This window comes from Pseudorasbora parva, chromosome 8 (genome assembly GCF_024679245.1).
Source record: "Pseudorasbora parva isolate DD20220531a chromosome 8, ASM2467924v1, whole genome shotgun sequence".
Taxonomy (NCBI): Eukaryota; Metazoa; Chordata; class Actinopteri; order Cypriniformes; family Gobionidae; genus Pseudorasbora; species Pseudorasbora parva.
In genome coordinates, this window is record NC_090179.1 from 33,252,354 (window position 1) to 33,270,967 (window position 18,614).

General features: G+C 38.4%; 1 protein-coding gene across 6 annotated transcripts in view; it reads right to left on the minus strand.

Annotated features, from left to right (window-relative positions):
* The window catches only part of cadm2b (cell adhesion molecule 2b), a 263,536-nt gene extending 245,750 nt beyond the window's left edge, over nucleotides 1–17,786 (minus strand). The window contains exon 1 of one of the 6 annotated variants that reach the window (XM_067450978.1): nucleotides 17,402–17,786. In XM_067450978.1, the coding sequence (XP_067307079.1) occupies nucleotides 17,402–17,462 (61 nt within the window). In that variant the 5' untranslated portion in view covers nucleotides 17,463–17,786. The remainder of the gene's footprint in view (nucleotides 1–17,401) is intronic. The other 5 variants (XM_067450974.1, XM_067450979.1, XM_067450975.1 and 2 more) reach the window with 5 other exon arrangements.
* Between the last annotated feature and the right edge of the window lie 828 nt (nucleotides 17,787–18,614).

The following is an 18,614-nucleotide window of genomic DNA, read 5'->3' on the forward strand; positions in this document are numbered from 1 at the left end:
TAGCAAATCCGCCATGGTGCAAGCGCTACTGGCTTTTAAAGGGAATGGGAGACTCTGATTGGTTTATTGCACGTTACGACCAAAACACACCCATGACTCATTCTTCCGACCATGCCAAATATCTCACCGGCGTCGGCGACTCGTCGGCGATTCTCTCTGATCGCGATTTGTCGGCGATTTCGCAAAACCTGTCAGCGACTCAAAATCGGGGCAAAAATCGGGCAGTGTGAACTAGGCTTTAGGCTGTGCTGTGTAGTTGTAACCAGCTCTTAGCTCTGTTTTGGTCTCTTTTTGCACTTTCAAGAGAGAGTACTATGAGTATAGTTGCACTTATTGTTTACACTTAAAAAGACTAAGAAAAAACGGTGTTAATTATTTTTGTTATTTACGCTGTTTTTCTTTCTATGTTCAATTTGTGAAAATTAGTTCAATTAGTCACATGTCACAATTCACCAGTGTGAGTGCCTGTGATCACCACCAGAGGGCACTCCAACCCGGACTGTCATTCTGTCATAGACTACATTACCCATAATCCTTTGCCCGGACTCATTAGCACTCACTGTTTACACCTGTGTCTCATCACCTCATTACCTCTGCCTATATAAGCCTGTTATCTCTGTCATTCATTGCGAAGTCTTGTTTTGTGTAATAACTGCATTTCTGAGCGTTTCACTGGTTTCATGTTTCTTGGTCTTGGATTTCTTGCCTTCTTCGTGGATTACCTTTTTGCCTGTCCATTCTGTTTTGTTTGCCTTTTTGAAATGTACCCTTCAATAAATACTGCGTTTGGCTCTTCAACCCTACCTTCTGTCTCAGAGCAGTTCGTTACAACGCACAACCTCAATCAGAAGTTCTGGAAGCTCATAATCCAAGGTCTGAAGAGAAGCGAGTCAGTTGAGTTTATGGAAAAACATGTTACAGTGTTTGTATATTGCTGTTTTTCAATGCCTATGATAAATCATAAGATGACATTAATTACAAGATGATTAGTTAAAACATTTCAAAATGCACCTGCAGACTATTTTACAGTCATTAATTTTGTCATTAAGGATTTATTAAAAAAACACTGTACAAAAATCTTGTCTTGTCTCAGTCTCGTGAACCCAATCTCATCTATGTAAGTGTCTTGTCACGACAATATTAATTTTGCTAGCCTGCAGTGTTTTTTTTTTTTTTTTGGGGGGGGGGGGAACGCTTTAGATTTGGAGAAAAGTTACTTCACAACTGCATGCATTTTGCAGAAAAGCATTGTTTTGGTTGTGCTTTAGGTCTGTGTGTGATGTGTGGGTGAACATGGTTCTTTCCCATAGCTAAAAATAGACAGAGATTATCCTACTGCTCTTTAAACATTCACTAAAAGAGATAGAACTAGTTCAGATGGAAAGGATCTCAATCAGAAGACATTAGCTACCATTAATGGACACGGTAGTATTTGAAAAATTTAAAAGATGTCACTAGTTTTTACTGTGACCAAGTAACTCTTGTAGATGTACAGTGAGGAGGTTGTGGATGGTGGAGATGGCCACTGGAGCACACATCTCAGTGGAGAGATTGGAGACTTGGAGATGAAGAGAGGATACTGACACGGAGAGTCAGGGGATATGATGGAGAGTAGTAGAAATGGGCAACGTCAGGTAAATCCTTATTCAAACTGATGCCCACACTAATACATTTTCTTTTGAAAAAAAAACATCTTTTTCTCTCCTTCTGTCCACATTGAGATTAAGTAAAACATATTTTATGTTGAAATCCCCTCAGAAAGGCTTTCATTGACATTCCTCTCTCAAGACTCAAGATAAAAGGCACTAAAGACGTTGTTAAGCCCATTTTACTACAGTGGCTCTACAATCATTTATGAAGCAACGAGAATCATTTTTGTGCCAATAATAAATAAATAAATAAATAAATAAAATAGAATAAAATAAAATAAAATAAAATAAAATAAAAAAGAATCAAAAAATAGAATAAATAAATAATAAATAAATGAATGAATGAATGAATGAATAAATAAATAAATAAATAAATAAATAAATAAAGGCTTATATATTTCAAAACACCGCCTCGTAAAGCTTCTGAGCTTTATGATTCAGTGTATCAAATCAGCGGTATCGAATCAGCAGAACATTTTGGAAACCCTTAGTGTGGGTTTTGAAACAAAAACTCTAAATCTAAACTAAATCTATCCAGATTGATGTAGACGTAGCCTGAGGTGTGTGCTTATATGAGTCTGTGGTAATGAGAGGATGGAGTGCAGGTGCAGGTGATTCAAAATCTGGTGACATCCAATGCTATGAGGGGGAAGGTGGAGTCTGGCTGATCTCTGATTATAGTTCAAGTTTCAAGTATCTTATTCCTAATTTTTATATTACTTACTGATTAGTTCAGCTTATTTCCATATTAGATAACAGTAGTAGCTGAAGTGTTCATATAGAACTACTCATTAGTCCTGCATTACTTCTTGAAGATTTACTTACTGTGGCATTATGGGTGTTGAAGTCCCCCTATAGATTAGGTTAGCTGATTATCATGATAACTATAGGACCTATAGTGTAGGGAATACATTACAGAATATTAGCTCAGAAGGCTAATCATTATAAATGAATACAAATTTGGCTTCAGTTATACAGTGTGAAATGTGGTACAAATGCAGCATCTAAAAATGTCACGTGTGTGTGTGTGTGTGTGTGTGTGTGTGTGTGTGTGTGTGTGTGTGTGTGTGTGTGTGTGTGTGTGTGTGTGTGTGTGTGTGTGTGTGTGTGTGTGTGTGTGTGTGTGTGTGTGTGTGTGTGTGTGTGTGTGTGTGTGTGTGTGTGTGTGTGTGTGTGTGTGTGTGTGTGTGTGTGTGTGTGTGTGTGTGTGTGTGTGTGTGTGTGTGTGTGTGTGTGTGTGTGTGTGTGTGTGTGTGTGTGTGTGTGTGTGTGTGTGTGTGTTGTGTGTGCGTTACAGTATCTTCAAAACATATATTTATATATATGTTCTACCCACATTCTATCTACAGATTAATTAAACTAAGAGAGTAAAGTCAGTATAAAGCTTTACATCAAAGCCACAGTGAGTTATGAGTTAAAGTGCAGATAAAATATACTTTATAATTAAACACCTACTGTTAATGCAGTGATGTTACAGAGAATATGTCAGGGTTTTGTATTAACATATACCTTAAAGATGACTAAAGATTAAATTAAACAAATGTGTGAATTAAGGCGACGAGTGGGAGAAAGTCTGAAGCAAGTAAACTTCATAAGCAACTTCTGGTCCTATCAGTCTCAGAGCTTTTGCTGTTCATGATTTTAACTGGAGGCTGATATCTGCCCATCTCTAAATAATCTGCTATTTTTAGGATTATCTGCCCATCTGTCACTGAAAACGCTGCAGGCGTCTTCTTGCCAATTACTTTTCATTTGGTTGTCCTACTCAAACCCTTTCTCATTCACACCTCCTAACCCTGATTCATTTTACAAGGGGGCTAATTCACATGACCTAACTACTAATACGTTTTTGTACGATGTGTCTAGACCCCAGTGATGGATAGGTTTAGGAGTGGGGTTAGTGTTGGTCCTTCCTGATGACACTTTCTGAAAAATCGTACAAATTTGCAATAAGCCAAATATGTACGAACTGCAGTGAGATCGGGTTGGTCCATTCGAACAAACCATGCGTCTCCATTCATCTTTCTGTTGAAATTGGTCACTTAAACGTCATAGTTACTGTACATTGTATATGTTTCTTTTTGATGTGGAGTAAAATGTCCAGTAATTGGCACTAAAAGCATTTAATTATCATAAACAGAAGAATGTGAATCAGGCATTTTTTTACAACCTTGCCTCTTGTGTGTAGCATGGCAGTGTAAGGCGATAAAAGAGTAATCCTGTGTTTGAAAATAACGTACCGCCTACAACGGTGTGAGAATAATCATATGCGAGTAATCAAAAGCATATGCAAGATAAAATGCCATTATATATATATATATATATATATATATATATATATATATATATATATATATATATATATATATATATATATATATATATATATATATAATTGTATTGGCTGGAAAATAAAGTTACTACGTCAAATGACTGTATGCCACATTGTATTGCCATTACCACATACCATACCAACCCCCCCACAACCCATTGCCAGCTCTCGCTGTAATTTTTTTTTATTGCTTTATGGTCATTTCATCAACAAATCTTCAGTCTCAGTCACTCAGGCTTTCACCCACCTTTCTATCGGTATGCAGTTCTCGTTCCAAGCGTTGATCCTCCTTTGCGAGGTCATGGAGTTGATGTGCTTTTATCCTGTCCCCCCCACACACAACCTCAGCATCTCTCCTCACTTCCCCCGCCAAACCTCCACAACACCTTCAGTTGCAGATCTGTCCGTATTCAGCCTTGCTTCCCCCGCCTTGCTTACCCCGTGGGAACCTTTTTAAAGATCAAATCAATATCAGGACATAAACATGCACCAACTCAAGTTTGCACTTTTCCCTCTCGCACTTTGTAGAAAGTTGGGTACACGTGTAACGTCTCACTTAAAAGTGAAGCAGATGATGACCAGGCTCTGAATGATGTATGGTGTGATAGTCAAATGGTATGTTTGTTTTTTTTTGTGCTGATATTGACATTTCTCTCTTTGATAATTTCTGTGGCAAACAGTACTGGGGTGTAATCCAGAAAGCAAGGTTAACTTACCGTCACATATACCTTGAACTCTCGGTTGATTAACCCGAGCCTTGCTTGCTTGCATAGTGCACATCGCCACCTATTTGCTAGTTGTGCAATATTTTTTTCAACCTTTTCATTTAATAAGTAATCTTTATTCACTGAGAATAAGGATTATATTGTTTGTTTGATGCCAATCTCACTACAATAGCTGTACAATAATTTTACAATGCAACGAGAATAGTTTTTGTGCGCAAAAAAAAAAAAAAACTCTATCCGCCATGTTATTCTCTTCCGTGTAGGTCTCTGGCGTGAACTCACCTGGAACTCACCAAGGGGGTAATCTAGCGCTCGGAAAGCGTTCCACCCATAGGGGCGGCCACTGCTAACCAAGCCATCACCTGCTGTTAGCATCCCATTGACTCCCATTCATTTTTGAGTCACTTTGACAGTGAATAACTTTACATCTGAGGCGTTTAAAGACTCCATTTGTCCATTGTTTATTTCTAAAGAAACACGACAATGCATAAAAGCCTCCATTACCTTGTATCTTACACTATCGCCCCGCAGAAGCTGTTTTTGTAAAAAAATAGGCTAACGATTGCGTCATAACCAACGCGACCCTGTCGCACAGTTGAGAAATTACCGTAAAGACCTGAGGAGACGCTCGCAGGCAATCTTTTACTGTCTATGAGAAAGTCGGGGGGACGTGGAGATATAAAGTCTGATAAAGTCAAGGGAGAAGAATGGTGAGAAGCCCATAGTGAGCCAAAAGCAACGGGAGAAAATATTTAAACAACGTGATTCAGCTTTCACTTTCCACAACTACTAGAAGACCTACAGCTGTCAGACAGGTTGCTCACGTCACATCTACATCGTCAAGCTCAGTCTGAGCCTGCGCAGTTCGCTCAGCCATCAGGAAGTGAGTGCTCCTTTACTGACCTCACTTTCCACCGTTGAAGTCAATGGGATAGCTCGGTCCATTTCTTTTACTGTCTATGGAACTCACGCGATAGCGGTGCTCTTCTTCACTTCCGGGTCATGTATTCGAGCGACGGGAACTGCGTCATGTGAGTGGGTCAGTGGAAATGTACTGAATGCCAAAAGGAGGCATTCTGAAGCCTTTCTCAGTCTTTACCTTTCAACAAAAATATCTTCATTTGTGTTCCGAAGATGAACGAATGTCTTACAGGTGTCCAACGACATGAGGGTGAGTAATTAATGAAATAATTTTCACTTTTGGGTGAGCTAACCCTTTAATGTCACATAACCTGCTTTTTAGAATATCCCCCCTGCAACACTGTTTTTCTCAAACAGGTTTCCTGAACACTCCTTCCTTCCTTCTATTGGTCTGATAAATAAATAGCCACGCCCCAAACTCACACCATTGATAGAGTCACTGTTGCCATGCTGGACTTGGCAGATTCTAAAATCAAACATTTTAATGTTTTGAAAACACCATGCCACAATGTTCCAATCTACAAATGGCGTATGTATAGTACTTTACACTACTAATTACAGTTTTTAAGCATAAAAAAATGTTGAAACACTATCTTTTCATCTCTGAGCTCTTGCATTGTTTCTCTGTTATGAAGTCGTTTACATCCACCAAGCAGATGTACTGCCATAGGCCCCCTCCTTCTCTGATTAGATTAAATTGTCTCCTCAAATGAATTAAGGACAGAAATCAATTATTGCGCGTCTCCACGCCTGTATCACAGCAATACCCACTTATTAAATAGCCCTCGCCTTTGCCTGTTTAATCTTTGATTACGCTTTCAATTTGAGTTGCTGTTATCTCCATCTGTCACCATTATGTTGCCTCACCGGCATCATTGAGATGTAGTGCCACACTCTTTTGATTGCACTTTTAGTGTATCTTTCCTTTGATTGCTGTTTTGACGAAATAGATACTATCTCTTTATAGTCTCTCGCTACAAGTATTTGAATCAGCTCTCTAAGTGACTGACATACACAATGTTTTGCTTTCATTTTGTGGTTGACTTATCTGAAAAACAAAATGTAATGTCTTTCACAAACACGGCACAGAGAAACGATATAGTTAGAATCACTTTCAGAAATGATTGAACGATAAAAACATTGACAGACAATTAGAATCCATCCTGCTGTAACAAGCTTGAGAATTTAAAGTGGCAGACTTAGAAAAAAGAAAAGAAAAGAAAAACGTCCTCTGGTATGGACAGCACTTTTGTTGTCAGTGACATGATTTTGCAGTAGTAAAAACTAAGATAAAAAGTAATTAATTCTCACAGTTAGAGTGTTTGCACATGCCTGTCGATCAAATGTAGAATGGCAGCCAAAGGGAGGGAAACCATTTTGATCATAACTATGCTCTTTGTTGGACAATGCTATTCTTTGCGGCAATAAAATTAATAAAAAATAAAGATATGGTGCCTAGCATTACTTCATTACAGGAAAAAGTAATCAAAATAGTTTGTTGCATGCCTGTGTAATATTATTAGTTTCGCTTCGCTGCAAAATAACGAGTGAATCACTGATATATAGCTTAGATCGGTAAAAACAGCATATTTCTTCAATTCATGGCGAGGCCACAGAAAGAAAAAGCAGAAGAGCTCGGTGTTGCAGAGTAAATGAGATTCATTGTGTGGTTCTCATCCCCAGGCAGTGTGAGGACATTCTTCTTAGAGTAGAGTGGGTGACGGACTCTGTTTAAAGGTCAGAAAGCAGATGAGATGAAGACTCTGCTTCGTTCTAAGCCAAATATAAGATTCAAAAGACACTAAACAACCCCAAAGTGCGGCTGCTCGGGTACACCGGTCGTGCAGACGCAACTCTATTTCTGAATTGTTTTTAACTCAAACATTTCATTTTTGATTTCATATAATATCATGGGTCACACTTTATATTAGGTGTCCTAGTATGCAACAATGTGTGAATTGTGTTCATATCATGTTTATGTTGTATTGTGAAAGATGAGGTGTAAGATGAGGGTCAACAGTGTAATTATAGATATCATTACAGAAATGAATTACAGCTGTTTTACAGGATTTTCAAAATATAAAAACAATGTAAAATCGTGTATGTAGCATTATAACTTTCAACACACTCAAATGTGTCTAATATGATAATGCAGCGTTACGTTACCCCAAATACGCATGACTGGAAGAAGCGGTAGCGGTCATCATAATAAAAGCTCCACTGCTCTTGAGCTGTGTTACACACTCGTCGCTCCAACAGCCTCGTACCACTCCAGCAGCGTTCAGCCCCACCCTGCTTCATAGTACAGTAACGTTAATAAATCTTTAATACATTAGCTCATCCATGAATATGTTTTTTGCCCGAGTCCCGTCGGATTCTATTCCATCAGATAGAGGTAAAGAATCATTTTTTTAATAATTGTTTTGAATAATCGACCTCTAGCAGAAAAACATTACATATTGGGCCTTTAAATATTTGTACATAGTAGACACCTAATGTAAAGCGGGACCATATCTTGCTGTGTAGTAGGGCTGTCCTCGACTAAGGATTTAGACATTCGAATCAGAATTATCGAATCTCTCTATGGTCGACTGATAGTCGAATCATCTATGTGTGTGTGAATGGGTTGGGAGGGGCACGACACTTGTCAGCAGAAGGGTGAAGCTATTTTTATTTTCCTTTACACACTGCACACAGCAAACACTTTTAATAAAGCGACTAAAACTGCCTGCCAACTGATTGACGAACTGACAATGGCTTTCTTATTTAAGTTTAAATAGCCTAAAAGGTAATGTGGTGGATAAACATTAATAAACCATTTTCTCATAACATGTTAGCCGCGATCGAAATACAGAACATCACACAAATATAGAAAAGAACATTTTGATAAATAAACCTAAAAAAAAATACCTGCATAGAGAGGAAAAGAACACTTTGAGTGCGTTTACATGCACGTTCTTAAGCCGATTGTGCCTAAAGGGGGTGAAGGACGCGAAGCTCAGGATCTCACTCACACCGCCACCTGACGCGCATATTATATACACGCGAGCTCAATTTTGAATTGACTGACAGATGAGCTGCACGGAAGCGCTCTGTGGTGCGGCAGGGTTTTAAACAACTTCCTGAGTGGCTGCTAACAGGCGCTGAATGCTGCCGCCGGTGTGTGTGTGTGTACACTCATTGAACGTGTTCTAATTTTAAAGGCGCGGTGCGAAGCTCAGCGCCCTTAAAGGGGTCACACACACCAATGCTCAGCGCCGCGACACGTCTTTAAAATATTGAGCACCCCCATATTGCCAAAATGGTATGATCCTCGTTTCATAACACCCGCGAAGATTCGACCGTGAGATCGGGGGTCGAATCAGGCTCCGCATACCGATGCATCGAATCTTCGACTTTTCGGGGTCACCCCTACTGTGTAGATTTATTTCTTGTTTTAAACTTTTTTAATTTTTACTCTAAAATGGAAACGAGACTCCATAGAACCTCAGTAACACAATTTTAACATGAATGAATTGACCTTTGTGACATAAGAGCCAGTTAACTTTCAACTTAAAGAGATTTCTGGATTTTTTCATCCCTGGCTAACTTCTCTACCAGATTTCTCCATCAGTGGTGGGGGTTTGTAATGTTGAATTACGCTGTCTGTCGGTGGGATGAGAGAGCGTGCCCCACGGTAGCAGCTCCCTATATGACCAAAGAATCGTCCTTCTCTTCCCCCCTTTGTGGCACCCCTGACTGGGATATAGTATATTCACAAAAACATCTTTGAATTAATTAGTAATAAGTTTTTGAAGCAAATTGCCCTTTGGATACAAAAGGGAATAGCAGTATCAATAAGAAGAACAGAGTTTGCAGATCATTTTGTTGTGGTGCTAAAATAAATGCAGGGGTGACAATCAGGTAATTTTACTGTGCGAAGCTTTCGGTAAACAGTTAATTAAGTCATCTGCATTTTGTACACATCCTGTTTTCATGCTGTGATTCTTTTAGCAGCAGCTGCTTTTATGTTACTTTCCTTTTCAGAAACCTCTCCTATTAGTTAACCGGTTGCTACATATGAGATGATACTTAATAAATCAAATAGTAGAGTAAATAAAAGGAGTCGGGAAGGTTTAGCCGCATTTACTGAGCAATGCTGAGCCTCTTTCAGAAACGTTCCCTTCATCTCCACTTAGAAATAAAGAATTTTGAATAGAAGTAAATGTCCAAAATTTTAATCTAATCTTTATCTCAGCTTCTGTCTGTTCTGTGGGCAATGGGTCGCCAACAGAAGCTAATTATCATGTCTGTTTGCCCAAAGGTAGGTGATCTTATTAATTGTGCTTGTCACAGCACCATTTATCAGTAGAGTTATTATGGTCTTCTCAAGCGAAGAATATCTGTCCTTTCATTACAGAAGTCTTTCATAGACGCAGTACTTTAATTGCACTTACATCTGAATCTGCTTAGAGCAACCTCATTACAGCCTACAGGAGCAAACATGCCATTACGACATCTGTCATGTCGCGCTATAATGGTCGCAGTTAGGACTAGACAAACCGAATGACTCTACAGATTAATCAGCAACATTGAGCCAATAAGCATAAACTCGCACGGAATCTGCATCCAACACATTCGTACCCGGACATGAGCAATTACACAAACGTAATGAAGTAATTCACCTGCCCTGAAGGCTTTACAACAGCCTACGTGACGGTCCTCTGGGCAACAGCCAATCTCAGTCTAATCATTTTACTAAAAACATCATTTCTTTCTTGCAGGGAGTTACAGGTTTAATCCGCAGTTAATAAAAGCGGCCTAGCATTCTGGTCTGTGTGCACAAAATAAAATGGGAATACATCTTTGTCTTTGAATTATTAAAACTAAATTCATAAGTATAAAAATATCATAAAAGCCTTCTGAAAACATCCAGTATTATTAGTTGAGAAACTGACACAACTTACCCCAAAGCATCTAGCCAGTGCTGTCATTGTTAACTTAAACTAAACCTATTTAAAAAATAAAATAAAAAGTTTGCAACTAGCTGAAATAATTTAAGTCGAAGTACTAAAATTACTCAAACTAAAACATAAATGAAAGCTAAATAGATATATACATATAAAATGAATAAAAATTACAGAACATACACTTCACCCCACAGCTACTATTTTGGGGAAAATGTTCAGTTAATCATTTTTGGCTGATCTTTAGCTAAAAATAATTTGCATGGTTTATATGTGATATATATTTTTACACTTTAACGAGTTTATACTCTTTTCTTACCCCACTCTTATCCCTACTGATTTTTTTAAACCACATTAATGAATATTTTTAATGCGCAAAACATTTTCTTTTAGCAGGCTTCAACAGGAGATGATGATGCTTCTAAAAATACAGCAATAAAGGCGAAAGACTCTTCCTTGTTTAAGACAATAAAACACTGACTGTCATCCAGGCCCCCTCTGCTGTTATTCGATGTCTCTTTCATATCATACTTTTTTCCCCCTCGTAGCGCTTCTGTGACTCATCCGTACAGATGTAGATCTGTCAGCCACCACAAAGCATAGAGGCTTGGCTTCTCTCTGCACACAGCCTGCTTTCCTTTACTGGATTACTGATATGCGGCGGTACACAGCGTAGCTCCATGGCCGGCACTCAGCGGCTTAGAGCCCATTCTGCTAGGATAAGCTAACCCTCCATGGCGAGGAGAGAGCATCTTTAAGAGAGAGCATAAAGCATTCTCCCCGTCACACCTCACGTCAAAATGCTGTGATGCGCTAATGCTGCTCTTCAGCTACCGACACTCTACCTTAAACGCTCAGCTGACACAGGATCTATCTGCACGTTTAGCTGGGCCCTGGGGCGACTGAGCCGCAAGATGTTTCGGGGGCTTTTTAGTCCCTTAGGCCCAATTTGTATGGCACATTCACAGAAAGCCTTCTACAAATGTCTTTTTTGTGAATTGTTAACTAAGGTGGGAAAGAACCTGCTCTAATGGGAATGTGACTGTAGAGGAACAACGAGGTGCTGTGAAGCCCTGACCTAGATGTCTGGTCACAGATGTAATTGGGGACCTCGAGTTTTATATAGCTATTAAGACACCATGCAGCTGTGTTTTGATCTGTGATGTGCGAGATTCGTGCAGAAGTGAAAGGGACTACAAATATCAAGTGCGCTTTAATGCTACTGGTGAAATATAAGAGCAAGAAAGGCGGTTGAGATCATGGTGAGCTTTAAAGAAAGCGATGACATTTCGGACCTGTGGTGTAGCGGTAAGTGAATCATTAGTTCCGTTAAGTCATGGTGCTCATGTGGGAGATGCAGGATTGATTCTGACCCCTAACTCTCAATGACTTCTTGACCCCACTCTTTTCATCCAGCATTAGCAAATATGAACCACTCAGATGAATAATTCCCATAATGCTGTTAAATGCTTCCATTTTTTGGGAGTGGTGCTCAACAAAGAGGGCTACAATATGGCTTAAAATGAAAAAGAACAAACTTGTAAACTTGCATCACTCATATTTTCATGAATCCCTCGAAAACAACTCCTTTTTCTTTAAGAACCAGGGTTCGTGTGGTTTTTGAGAACTATTAAAAGTTGATAGGATACGCAAAATATACATTTTAAAGTCATGGAAATGTCTATAAGGAATAAACATTTCTCTACACTGTAAAAAATTATTTAGAAAAAAAGTTACCTGGTTGCCTTAAAATTTTGAGTTCATTGAAATTAAAATTTTGAGTTAATACAATGACAATTTTTTGAGATTCGACAACCTTTATTAAAATATTATTAAAAGATTTTGAAAGCATTTTGAAAGGTAATTGTGTGTGTTTTATTTCTGATGATGCAGCGAAACATGCCAAATAGTGCTATTTTCATGATTTATCAAATTTTCTATGTGATTCAGATACAAAAATATTTTGAGTTTCCATTTATTAAACAAATTTCCTTCATTGTATCAACTCAAATTTTTAATTTCAATAAACTCAAAATTTTAAGGCAACCAGGTTACTTACTTTTTTAAGTTAAACCAACAAAAACCAACCAAAATTTTTTACAGTGTAGGTAATCCAATTTCCACACTATTTGAAGTTTAAATTGTTTTTGTGAGTGATCTATTTTTGTTTTGTGGATTAATGTTCAATAATCATTGAATACATACTTCTGGAATACATATAATGTATTTCTGATAGATCAATTAATCAGATGGATGGATGGATGGATGGATGGATGGATGGATGGATGGATGGATGGATGGATAGATAGATAGATAGATAGATAGATAGATAGATAGATAGATAGATAGATAGATAGATAGATAGATAGATAGATAGATAGATAGATAGATAGATAGATAGATAGATAGATAGATAGATAGATAGATAGATAGATAGATAGATAGATAGATAGATAGATAGATAGATAGATAGATAGATAGATGGATGCTTTGGTAAAAAAATAATTATAAAATTCCCATAAAAGTCAAAATTATGACATACAAGTAATGATGACATTCAAGTAAGAGGTACATTTTTGTCATAATTATTATTTTATCTCAGTTTCGATTTGTGATCATTTCCATGTTCTCTTAATTATGACTTATATGCCATAATTTAGATTTAGTATTTCAAAATTATAAAATGTATCTCATAATTTTGACTTTTATGTCATTTTAAGCCATAATACTTGTATTAATACTAATATTATACTATATATAATAAAATCCCAACTTCCAACTTTACAGCAGAAAAGAAAACATGTTTACAGCCTGGCACAAATTGTGGTTTTGGTCTATATGGCTAATTTTGGCCTTCAGGACAACTGTGACGGCCAATTTATTATTATTATTTTTTATAACTCATTCATTTATATTATATAAAGCCTTAAAGTTCTGCATAATTAAGGGTGTGGCCACTTTTTTTGATTGACAGGTGGATAGCTCCGCCCACATCCCCATCTCTTTGACTATATTCTGATATCCGGGCATGATGTGCGATGCCGTTGCCAAGATGGCAACAGCAAGCTCGTCTCTACGTTACGCTTCAAAACGGCACTTCAGAATCCTATGGGTGACGTCACATACACTACGTCCATATTTTTTTTACAGTCTATGGTCTTTTCTGAATTTCCATTTGGAGACCATGCTCAGACAGCAACATAGAGTCTGCCCAGATTCGGGCCCCATCTGGTACATGTGGATTCAACGCTACCAGATGTGGGCCGTATCTGGGCTGACACTATTGCATATCTAGGATACATTCTTTGTATTTTCTAGGATACAGTCTTTTCTCATTGTTTTACGTAGCAAGAGAGTGAAGATCATCTGAGAACTCTGACTCAGTCTTGATCATCCCTGCATGAATGTGACCCTTCAGCCCCAGTTTATCTATCACTTCTTATCAAGTCTTATAAGGAAATCATTCCATCAAATTGACAAATCAGCTGAGTGAGTAACTCCATGCAAAAATATTCATCTAAGCACTGTCTGTTCTTCACTGAATGCACTCAGGCTCTGTGAAACTGAGCTACAGCACATTGATTCACATTTTAAGAAGGGATAAGAATCAAGCTGCTGAACAAAAAACTGACAGCTTATGGCAGGGATTCTTAGGATATAAATTATTAAAATACTTTTCAGAGTTACCATTTTGAATGTGACACACATTAAACTGGAAAGGTTCTGGTATAGTCTTTAACTCCACAAGTCAAGCGAGCAGTGAATCAACGTTATATAACCAACATAAGCAATAAAGAGCTCCTTAAAGAGGTACTGAAGGGCCTTATTAATGCGCAGCATTAGTCAATGTGTTGAGGTCATTTTCACTGAAACAGGAAGCCAAGGCAGGACATATCGAAAAGCTCCTCCCCTTTTTTAAAAATAGCCAATAGTGTTTTGTTTATATCACAGCTCTGACAGAGCCCGGTAAAGCATTAGTTTCCTCCTAATCTAAAACCGTTTCTCCTCCTAATCTCGAACCGTTTCACCTCCTAATCTCCTCGATATTGGTTTAAAATACAGCATTCTGTGCAGAATTCAAATGGCTCCGATACATTTTGTGTAATGAGCCAAATGATCTGCTCTGTGCCATCTCGTCTGTGTGTGCGTTGTGGCAGTTCACGTGACACTAACGTGAAACCAGACTTCATTTTCCCCATTGGCAAGTATATTTACGCATTCTGAATCATTCACTGGCTATCTACTATATAGTGCACTATGTGCCATTCATCATGTAGATAATAGTAACTGTTTGAACAAGTGACCGATTTCAGCCGCATATTCAGCATCCATTTATAATGTACAATTCACATACAGCTAAGTATACACATTACAATACACTGCTCATTGAATATCCTACCTTGTCATTTACTGCATGCATTTGCACCTTTTTTTCTTTTTTTCTTTTTTCTTGCAATTGTGTATGATGTGAACTGTATTGAGTGTAACTATCAAGATGCCATTTTAGCCAATTATAAATAAGCTACATGGGTGAAATCACTATTTTACCTGAAAAAAATCTAACTAATATATGTGAAGGATTTATGGGACCAAAAATTGTAGCTGAGAGACTGAAAATTTTATATCAGTTTTTTGATTTGTGATCATGTTATTGGATGTTATACAGACCTGGAATCATCCGAAAATCAGCAAATTCTCTAACATTCACACAGGCTTTTTATTTACATGTTTAAACTAGAAATATCATATTATGTGACCTTTTCCTCACAGCTGACATATGACCATCGGCCATCTCTCCTTCAAAAGTTACTTCTTGTTGTGTTGTTTGGGTCTTATCTGGTTACAAATGATCCGTGATGATCATGTCTGAATGTAACAGCAGCTTTTAGAGCAGCAAAAAAATGATTCCAGGTCATTAAAAATGACCAGAGATCAACCCAGCATCCATTTGCCAGAAAGGTTATGATTAAAATGAAGATGAAGGATAGGTTTTTAACTACTGTTGTGCTTCACTTATGTTGTCTCTCTTTGGGATTTAACATTACTTTAAATATTTCTTTTTATTTTGACTTGTTTTTTCTTGATCACCAGGTGTTTACATATAAACAGATGTCATGATTATACTTCATAATTTAAGTAAATCTAATATGGCTAACACACTCTCTTGATTTTAGAGTTGCACATATTTTTATCTCTTTCTAATTTTATATACATTTTATATTCATAACTGCACTGTGGGTGGTGATGGGGATGCCATGTATTTTCAACAAATAAATCTGATTACCACAATTAATGAATATTAAACAAAATGTGTATGTTCGTTTCCAATTGCTTCTACAGTTGCCAACCTACTGTTACAACTTCGTCACCCCGACAGTCTTTTGTAACATCAGCACTTTATATATTTGAAACTACTTTACACAGTTCATAAGCAGTATATTACAAATGCCTAATCTGTAGAAGACAAATATGAAAGTATATCATGAAACATATAGTGCAAAATGTAAAACAAAATGTGTTACAACACTCCCCCTGTACATGGTATACATTGCAGAATACTGAGACATTTACCTTATTAATAATCGATATTAATATTGTAACATAGCCCAATATTGACTCTCTAGGCAGACATATAGGAGTCAATAAAAGTCCAGCAGCTGTGAGTCATGTCCTTGCAGTGGCAGTATGTAGGCCATAATGAATGTTTATTATTTCCATTATTTACACATACATTCTTTTGCGAGTCATAGAAAAGGTAATATGAAGGTGTGTAAGTGTTAACAGAGTTCTGTGAGACCCGCGGGGCGCGGCGGCGCGCGATCCGCTATCCGCCTGCGGGGTTCAGAGAGAGTCAAAGTGGGACAGCAGTGCGCACAGCGCACCGGCTCGCTGCATTCTGGCCGCGGGAGCTCCATGTACATCTGTCCCTTCTGAAATATTCCTAGTAGCTAAATATAAATATATATGAATATACATATACACTATAGTATATTTTTGCAATATAACAACTGTTATCGCTACTGTAAATAAATGCACGAGTCATATATCCAGCGTGTACTTGCACAGTGTGCTTCTCGGAAAGAAAATCTTATGCTACGACGACCCCAAGATGTAGAATCTTGCAAATGCCCGAGTGCGATGCGCTTTACAACGCGCGCATTTCCGACCTAAACCAGTCCTCGTAATAGGCAAAAACACTGTACGGCGTGCATTAGGCATCCACCACCCGTAACGAGTGAAGTTCAACTTGTTTTGCACATCAAATCACACCCTGAACCCCTACGCGTAACTGCGATTACATTGCAGATATCAGAATGAAACATATGAATCAATTTAGACCATGGTCGTTGTTGAATCTGTGTAGGCAAAGTTAAAAATGTGATAAACACAAAATATAAGGCGCATCAAATCACACACTGATCAGTGAGCAATAAATTGTTATAGTGCTTAAGCGAACCATATGAATCGATTTGGAGCGCGGGCACATGCCCGCGGAATCATTCTTTGCCTAAAGTTGCTAATTTGATAGATGATGCACACAGACATCATTGAAATAACTACAAACAACTTCCCACGCACCTGATCGCGCGTGCAAAAGAATGTGCACAGAACTCAAATCTGCACTGTCATCATCATGCCACAAAACACACGTACTGTATTTGACTTGTCCAAACGCACGGGTGACTTCTGAAATATTGTCCCTGATGCAATTGAGCATGGGTCTTGTGATAATGTGTGCTTAAATCACACTGGCATACTGTTCTCCCCGCCAACTCCCACCACACCCAGAGGGCATCACACTGTGGCCACGCATCCCAGGGTTCTTACCTTTAATGACAATCCCACAGAAGCTGTAGAGCACGAAAAGCAAGTGCTGTTGGAGCATCATATTCTTGTGGCGATGCTTGCGTCCGTGTTCTCCCTGCACTGATGCTGATGCTGCTTATCCAGGTGGATGGTGCGCTCTCAGTCGCATGGATGGCGCAAACCCGAATCTCCTGTCCCGATCCGGAGGATACGTTGCGTGCAGCAGTTACTGTACCCGGGGCTGGGAGAAGATGCTGCCCGCACTGAAAATGCTGAGAAAGTGGCACTTCAGCCCCTGCCTAAGTCTCTGCCTCTCCAGAGCGCCGCAGCAGACGCGGGTCCCGCCCACCCTAGACTGACACATGGAGACGCCTTACCGATAGTACAGACCCGCGTGAATGCGCAATTGATCACGCTGATTGATCACATTGATAACTTTCTGATGCGATGCTGTCTGAGTTCTGGTTAGTCTTTAGACAGCAGCGTTCATGGTACATGTTATTGTCCGGTAATTAGGCTCCTGTAATCACAATAACATGTAATTACGAGCAGTTCTCCTGATTAATCACGGTGTATGTTGTTCATTAGGGGACATCAGGGAGTGTTGTAAAACAAGGGGAGTTGTGACACCCTGTTTAACCACTCAGGAATGAGATACGTGGTTTATAATTTGATTTCAAACGGCAGAACTGAATTATCTGAATCAGCATGCTCTCTTTTGTTTAATGTGATTTCCAAATTCCACACAATCATCTACATGTTTAAAGTTTAACACTTGTAACCAGTGTACTTCTGCTGGATCTGCAGAGACGGCACACACTGGGACAGTGAAACCCCAGAGAATCCCCATTTGAGTGTGCATTCAATTCCTCACTGGGACCAGAAAAACATGAACACACACACACACACACACACACACACACACACACACACACACACACACACACACACACACACACACACACACACACACACACACACAGGTCAAGAGACTTTCCATAGACATAATGGTGTTTATACTGTACACACTGTACATCATAACCCTAAACCTGTCCATCACAGAAAAGGTTTTGATTTTTACATTAATTTTTTTATTATATTATATTATATTATATTATATTATATTATATTATATTATATTATATTATATTATATTATATTATATTATATTATATTATATTCAGGGCTTGACATTCTTTTTTTTTTTTTGGTCACCCAGTCACTGTGGCTAGTG